General features: G+C 31.4%; 1 protein-coding gene across 1 annotated transcript; it reads right to left on the bottom strand.

Moving 5' to 3' along the window:
- Positions 1–1253: 1253 nt before the first annotated feature.
- On the bottom strand, positions 1254–3103 carry LOC106645480 (protein lethal(2)essential for life-like). The gene is made up of 3 exons (XM_089597705.1): positions 2747–3103; positions 1639–1698; positions 1254–1505 (listed from the first exon to the last, which is right to left on the bottom strand). The coding sequence occupies exons 1-3, from the start codon at positions 2927–2929 to the stop codon at positions 1260–1262; spliced, it is 489 nt and encodes a 162-aa protein (XP_089453831.1). The 5' UTR covers positions 2930–3103; the 3' UTR covers positions 1254–1259.
- Positions 3104–8293: the final 5190 nt, after the last annotated feature.

Here is an 8293-nt window from a genome sequence, read left to right as displayed (position 1 = left end):
TTCTCTCGGGTGTGCAAGACCTTGACGGAGATTCCGCTGCTGACAGCTTAGATCGTGTGAGGGGGCGTCAAACCAAATAGCATTCTACCCCACTTTGCTTAAGAAACAGTGACGTTTACAACTTTTCCACCAGAGCATTTACTACACTGACACACTACAATGACATATAATAGCTTTACTCACAAGCTGTTCTCTGGGGCTGGCCATGTGCATCGTTCCTTTCCAGCGCGGTGGTTTTGGTAAAACTGTCAAGACAGACTATGAGGCCTGAGTAATAGCAGGTAACCGTAACTCATGGGGCAGTACAATTCTATTAAAAACATATGAAGAAGAGTTGCGACTTCAGTCTAATCTAAGAAAGAGGGGACCTTATTGGCAACAGGAAGGCCACTGCACTGAAATACACCCTTTTCCGTTTTTTAATTGGACAAAAAAAGCACTGTCCTTTATCAAGTAGCGCGACACACATAGAATCACAAAAATCAATTATGGAAAATTTTAATCTATGGAAATCTGTCGTGCAAGAGGCATCAAAACCTTGAACCTCACCAATAGATTTGCTGGGGGGAGGACCGGCGTCGGCATTATGTAACCGCACAGATAGTGGTAGACAAGGCCATCCCTTGTCATGTTACATCCTTGTACCATAATATACATCTTATAATCTTGTGAAATTATTAAAATAATCTGACCTTGTTACCTCACTTAAAATTCAATGCTACACTTTCAACAAATAAGTTTAGACTACCTGTGCTGTTGACTTGTCATTTTTGCCTCAGGATATAATGTACGCATATTATTATATTTAAATGTAACAGAAAGATTGTATGAATTAGTTACTTTGTTATTGCTCGCCTTCATTTCTTTTCTCATGTAAAATATTATAATTAGTAATATTTTAGAAAAATATCTGTTGCCTATTTTTAGATAAAGCTTTCAGTGACAAGTATTAGGAACGTGTGATAAACAATTTTTTTGCAACTACATGATTATGTCAAATATTATATACAAATGAAATCGGAAAGAAATTAGTCGTTTTGCTTTGCTAGAGGACTTATCAATACACACTATAAAATTTTACCATTTTATGGGAGTGTATTTATTGCATGAAAGTGTGTATACAAATGACATAATATGGTTATATATATATCAACAAAATAAAAAATATTAAATTCTTCTCGTAGTTTTTATCATTTATTTGAATTTTTAAAAAGATGAAGTTATGAAATACCATTAGAATATTATTCTTCTAACTGAAATTATATTTCTTCAGTTGGTTCATTGTTGTATGGACTTTTGATGGTACAGTTCTCATCCGCTAATGGCTCAACCTTACAAGGAATGTAGATAGTTAATGTACCGTCCAAGACTAAGGTTATTTTAGCATCATTCAAGTCGTAGTTTTCAGAGACGGGAAACGTCTTTGACAAATTTTTGTAGACATTACCGTGCTCATCTTGCAACTTTTTATGTATACCCTCGACTACGATTAATTTGTCTTCGACCTATAGTTGAAACAAAATTTATTGAAAATATTTTTTGCTATTCATATTATGTCATTTTTATTAATAATTTTTTTTGTATTTTTATCTATCATTTAAATTATATGTATGACGAATAAAACTAAACGATACTTACGAATACGTAAATTTCTTCCAGAGCAAATCCTGTGCAGTCTACCTCTTTATAAAAATCTTCCTACAAAAATCATCGATCATTAAATTACAAAGAGTTCATTCTAAAAACCAGAGTGTAGGACTTGGAGTCCCTCTTTTTCTCGTGGGTTACGGTGGTATATTTATGTCTTTTCTGCACATTTTTTATGAATAAGAGGCTCAAGGAATTTTTTAAAATAACTTTTAAGGTTATTGTTAGGCAAAAAATGAGAAATAAATCCTACATATTTGTAAGAATTCTGCAAATATGCTTTAATTTTCTCACTATTTTTCCATCTTGATTTTATAAAAAAATATTTAGAGGCCGGATATTTTAGGTAATGTCTTTACATAACTCAACGCCTTTTTTTTTGTGTGTCACAATGCTATTTTCCTCAAAAGAGACCCGTAAAACTCGATATTTTGGCTCTATCTTATTTCCTTTTGAAGATTTAGCGTATTTTGTAATATTGGTTGGTTATACTATTTAACAATTACTGATTTTATCAATACTGACTATATACATTGATCTGCCATTTATGCAACAATTTTTTAAAATGTTTTTTATTGGAATAATTTTATTAGATAGTGTATATAGTATTGCTATTTTTTATTTTACTAATTTTAATATTTTATTTCGCCACCAATTTTCTACTGGTAATGTGATTATAGCACCTGAGCTTAGACGGGTATAAGGGTCGTGTTGATGCATGTCAACCAGAAAAGTTCTCCTATTCATTTAAATAACATTCGGTTGCCAAAATTCTTATTGCATTTAATTCGTAATCACATTATCTTCAATTTATGTTTTTTTCTTCAGCCAGCAAAAATGGGAGTGCACGCTTTTTCCTTAATCTGTCTACGGCTACCCCTCTCTTTCTCTCTGAGTTACGTCTACCCTCTGTAAAAGTGCACCCCCTCTTTAGAAGTGCGTGATTTTTTCTTACACTTATTGCCTGATGAGTCTCCGTTTCCAACCATTCTTATACATAGGAAATACACGGGAAGTCCATATTATCCCATGGTAACCCGCGATAAAAAACTTCGTTCTAAAAAAACAGTAATAATTCAATATAGAAATGGTCTTTTACCTTGTGTGGCTTAACTTTGGAGGGACTGTTGTCACCGTAGCTCTGATTAATTGGTAAGATGAGGCTTTTATTATTAAAAGTTGCACGGGGAAGAGATCGTGGAGCCGTAAGTCCCCGTATACCTTCTTCAATGGATGCGAGTACTTTTTCGTCGGTATATGTCGGTATTTCCGCAAAAGTCATGATAATTTAGAACAAGAAATTCGAGTACAAATAATCGTTCAAACTGCCGCTTCAACAGAGTCGACAACGACGATTGAACAATATCGAACTGATTACTGTATAAATTTGATATGCGCTCTGTGTGCTACTTGTACAGCTGAAGGTGCAACAATCACTGCTTGTACTAATACTAAACGCTGTCGTTGCTTACTGCAGTTGGACTATTCGAGTTAATGACTAGCGCTGCGCGCACTGTTATGAAAGAGAATTGGTGGGGAATACTCCTCCAGGTACAGAAGAGCCATGCTATCATCGCTCTATTGTAGTGTCCCTTTTCCACCTAGTAGAGCTGCTATCTCACCGTAGACAAGCAGCTTCTCGAGAGTGTCAAGGGGCAGCTTTCCTTACTTATTAAGTTGGCTTGGGCGATTTTTATCAAAATGATTAATACTTCAAATTAATAAGGCACACTTTATTTACATGATTTCAAAATTTTAGAGACTTTTTTCTTTTAAATTAAGCTTTGACATTTATTTAGTTTTAATTTTTTTTTCTGTTACGAATGAACCGGTGACCTTCACGTGAGCCTAGTATTTTACGAGCTATTTCACTATTAACGAATCCTTTAAGGCTACTTCTGACTTTTTGTCATACTGTGGTTTGTAACTTAAGTTTAATTTACGATTCACTTTCTGTTTGTTTATTGGATCGGTTAGATAAAACGAATAATATCTGTTGGCATATTGATCAGTAAGTTAAAAAATATTCTAATCCAAACAAACCTTTTTTTAGTACCAGCCAATTTACACACACATACACACACAAACACACGCACTCATTTTATATGTATATTTATTAAAAAATGTTATTTAAGTTTTTTTTATTATCGTGATTACATAAATAATTCTTCATTAAATTTTTCAAAATTTTAGTTTTTTTTTCCAAGTATTTCGACGAAATTTTTTTAATAAATTATAATATTTAATATGTTCTACTCTCAAATCTTGTTAAAAGGTCTTCAGTACGGGGGTCTCTTACGAAACAATTTTTTAATAGCGTCTTATAAAAACTTTACCGTATAGATTAAAATATATCAAGTAAGGGTCTCAGATTTTGCAGAATATTTTTCAACTGTCACCTAAATAACTTTTTTATTTGGTAATATAAATGTGATACTACTTTAGAAAAGCATAATCCTATATTTCAAACTTTGTGTAACTAAATTATACAATGATAATTTTCGAGACTAAATTTAGACACAAATTGTTTCATTTAACAGAAATGTTACCTTTCAAAAAACTAGGCACCTGTCAAAATAATAACAATTAATTACCACATTTTGGCTCTTTTATAATATCTGAATAATCTGAATGAGAGGATTCATTTATAAACTGTCGGACGGTTTTTTAAATGTATGGCGAATGTTTGTACATCAGGAGTTTACAGGTAAACAGTCAACGAAGATTTTTCCGAAAATACAGTAGACAGATTTATATTACGTTATTTATATCATATTATACAAAACTATTATGATGATTCACTTCTCATGTTTGTTATTTCTCTAGTAATTTTTAAATACATATGATTGATTAGTTGGTTACTCTAGAAACGAAGATGTTTGTACCTACTTTGGTAAAAAGTAATGCTTGTATTCGTGATTAAATACGAATATGAGACAATTGACGCACTGCTCACCACCAACTAATTCAATTTTTATTTCTTCTTTTGAGATAGCCATTGTCATAATTATAATTTTTTTTTTTACTTACTGCGGTGACATCTTGCATCACCTGATACTTTTTGTGATTATATATTCTTATGGTTTTGACGTTTGGTTTCTTTACATTAGTAGTTCATTAATGTGAATACAAACATGTACTAATGTTAAATTATTTATACCATACTATACAATATTTTTTTGTTTGTGCGTATGTAACAGATTAATACACGGTTGGAATAAGTCTAATGAAATTTAAATATGCTCGAATCAAGCTTTGTTGATAATTTTTCTTAAAATAAGTGAATACACTGCATATTTATTAGTAGCTGTATAAGAAGCATGTATTATGTCTTCTTTTAAAAAGTTCAAGTTACCATCAGTTTCTTTAAATTCCTCCGTAATACAGTGCATTTTAATTTTGATTTCTATTTTTACTGCTTTCCATAATTCAATGAACTTGAATAAGTTATGCTTCAATACATAAAATATACTGTTAAAATACGACGTGAATAATTCAACACTTGTTGTTTAAGAGACTGATACATTTATCTTCTTATTAACTTCATGAAATGAGAATAGATAAATAGAGTCTGAATCAGTAAAAATATAGAAATATTAAAAATTGCATCTTATGTACTGATTCGAATACACTTAGCGTTGACTGCATTGACAGCATTGAACATGTGTTTATATGTGTTAGTAGAAAAAACCAATTTAGAATTTGTCCCCCTTCATCGATAAAATTTTTATGCTTGCAATATCATGTACGGCGAGGGAAAAATAGTAAACATAGGTTTCAGTCATTAATTTGACACTGTTTTACAAAATGATAAAATAAGCCTTATATCAAAGGTGTGCCTCAAAAAAAATTAAAAAAAAATCTTATGAACTTTTAAAATTGGAGGATGTTTTTATTCAAATTTACATCTTGTTATAGTCGTAAGTTAAAAAAACTTTTAAGAAATTCAATAAGATAATTTTTAAGTTTAACATAATTATTACCAAAATATATTAACCTCCAACAGAAAGTGATGATCCTTACCCCTCCGTCGAAAGTAAATAATTGATTTTTAAAGAATTATAAAATTAAATTTAATATCACCAATAAATTGAATAAAACATGATTTTATTTGAAAAGCCAAAATATTAAAGTTTCGCTGTCCTGGTGCTTGCCCTGGTGACGTGCGCCACCAGATACAAAAACAACTATTCGTTATAGTGCTATTTAACCACGCAAGTCGTACTTGGTGACCTAACTATGGAATGTACTTAATTTCTGCCTCGACGTTTCTTGAGTTTCGCAATTTTTTTTGAATAAATGTACTTTCATAACACCTTTGGCATAAAAAAGTATTTTCTACATAAGCACCATCGAACCGACCTAGACATTAACATTAAAGGGAAGAACGCTTAGAATCTTGGGGTGAAAATATCTATTTAAATTTTACCTTACATGTTTGAAAAGTATAAATTAAGCTTTTTTGTATACACAAAGAACAATTTTATTTATTGAAACAAATAATAGTTCTTGTTGTACAAGCGTAATTATGCTTGGGGCTATTTTACAACCTGTGAGACCTGCAAAGTGGATCTAAGGGACCGTAAAAATGCCCAGGTTGGATGGCGACCGTGTGACAAATGCTATTTTTTTACCGAAGGCGCTGTAACTGTCCAAATGTCACGGTTGTTGTATATTTGTGCCCAAGTCACGTATATAGCTTTTACTTACCTAGGGTGCAAAACGAAATTTTATGCCCGTAAGAATACTTTGCACCTAGTTAATTACTTTAGGCCCATAGTAATCAAAAGTGCACAAAGTATGGCTCGAAGGCGCAAAGCAGCAATTGCACTTTGTGTCGAAGGTAAGAAATGTTAAGTTTTCGTCACAAACGCGCCAACACCCCTAGGGCTGTTTTGGAGCCTGAGGGTCTTGCAAAGCAGGCTCAAGGAACCGTAAGGTAGCCCTAGATGTATGGCACTTTCGTGCCGAACACTGTTTATCCTTATACTAAGGAACGAAATAATAGTTACGTAGTACAAGCGCCATTATCAGTGGGGCTATTTTGTGGGCCATACGGTAGCTTCAGTTAGATAGTTGGATGGCGAGTGTGTGGCAAATGTATTTTTTTCTACCAGAAGCTCTGTAAACGTTTAAATGTCACAAAAAGGTTCTAAAAGTATTTTCATCTAGCAGCGCCCAAAGAAAAAAAAGTAATTCGAAACAATATTGATAACTGTTACTTCACTCTTTGCATCAACACATAGTACTGTTGCACAAGTGAAACCAAAATAATTAAATTTGACTGTACCTATCAATTTTTCTATGAACGTTGATTAAAATATTTTTATGACTTTTTTGCTAAAAAATACTAAACCCCTGCAGAAGATCTAAAGTTTAAAGACAAACGCTCCAAAAAAAAGCGTCTAAGACAAGTTAAAAAAGGTTAAAATTTTTTTGAAAAATCCAGTGTTTGATAGTCTTTTAAAGAGTTGAGAAAAAGGTTTTCGCCCCAACCAAGCAAAACAATTTTTCTATACGTTACATGCACGCTATACTTCTATCTATGCAGACATTTTGATTTTTCTATACCATTTATGGAAACTTAAATTTAAACAATTTGAAAATTATGGATAATTATTCAAGTTCACATGGTTTATAACTTTGCACTTGTAAGATCATCATACACTATCTAATTTAATTTAAGAACCGTAAGAATTTAAGAACATGTATAATGAGATTGCCTGACTAAACTTACATTATTTAAAAATTTACAGATTTACAATTCAATTCCGTATCATCAAAGATGGCGAGACTATCGCTATATCTGACAGCATTTATTATTATTTCAATGTACGCAGGCTGTTTTACAAGCTTTGCTACAGTTTCGATACCACACATTCCATTTAAAAATGGGCGTGGATTTCTAGAGGATAAAACATATCAATTGATCATCATAAAAAATCTAGACACTTTAACGTTTTTTTCGGTAATTTCATAAAGTTGCGACTAAATACATCATTTTTATTATAATTTAAAACTTTATTTTATAACATTTTTTTTAAAGCTCCATGAATGATGTGAATGATAAACTGAAAATGTTTTTGAAGGATGATAATAGTTTACCTATAACTTCAGAAGATGCTTTAAAGCAGGTAATTTAAAGTTTTCAGTTTTTGTATTAACTATTTAAAAAAAATCAATAATCCATTACCTTTCACCAAAGCATCTAAAAATTATTTCTAACACTTTTTTTTATATCATTTTGAAAATGTTTCTTAAACGGTGATAAAAATGTTTTTCATAGGAAAGTTATTTAATATTTTATTTTAATAAAACGTTTTTTTATCACGAAGGTAAGTTTTATGCAAGTCATTTAAAAATATCTCAAATATTTTACTTAAAAAGCAGTACTGCGAAGACGGTATTAAGTTTTAGAACGTCATTTTTAGATTTTTGCAGATGGTTAAATCAATTCTTCTAACATACGTAACAATGCGTGTGTGTGCTTGTGTGAAAGTTGTTGTTGGTTACAAGCTGACAGTCTTATTCTGAACAGTTGTAAAAATATCTCAATAGCTACAAAGATTTAATAAAATGAAATGGATTGTTTTTTAACGCACCAATCATTTCAAGTTTTTTTTTTTCCATTTTAGGTATGCAATAA

This window comes from Copidosoma floridanum, unplaced genomic scaffold, assembly GCF_036245765.1.
Source record: "Copidosoma floridanum isolate Cflo_tuat_1 unplaced genomic scaffold, Cflo_Japanese_pri ptg000035l, whole genome shotgun sequence".
NCBI lineage: Eukaryota > Metazoa > Arthropoda > Insecta > Hymenoptera > Encyrtidae > Copidosoma > Copidosoma floridanum.
This window is presented reverse-complemented; position numbering and strand designations above follow the sequence as displayed.

Bases quoted from the DNA above. Each gene is read 5' to 3' on its own strand.
- LOC106645480 (XM_089597705.1), bottom strand. From the start codon at position 2,929: ATGACTTTTGCGGAAATACCGACATATACCGACGAAAAAGTACTCGCA. The intron at 1,699-2,746 runs GTAAAAGACCAT...TGATTTTTGTAG, and splicing joins CCAAAGTTAAGCCACACAAG to GAAGATTTTTATAAAGAGGT. The intron at 1,506-1,638 runs GTAAGTATCGTT...TTTCAACTATAG, and splicing joins TGGAAGAAATTTACGTATTC to GTCGAAGACAAATTAATCGT.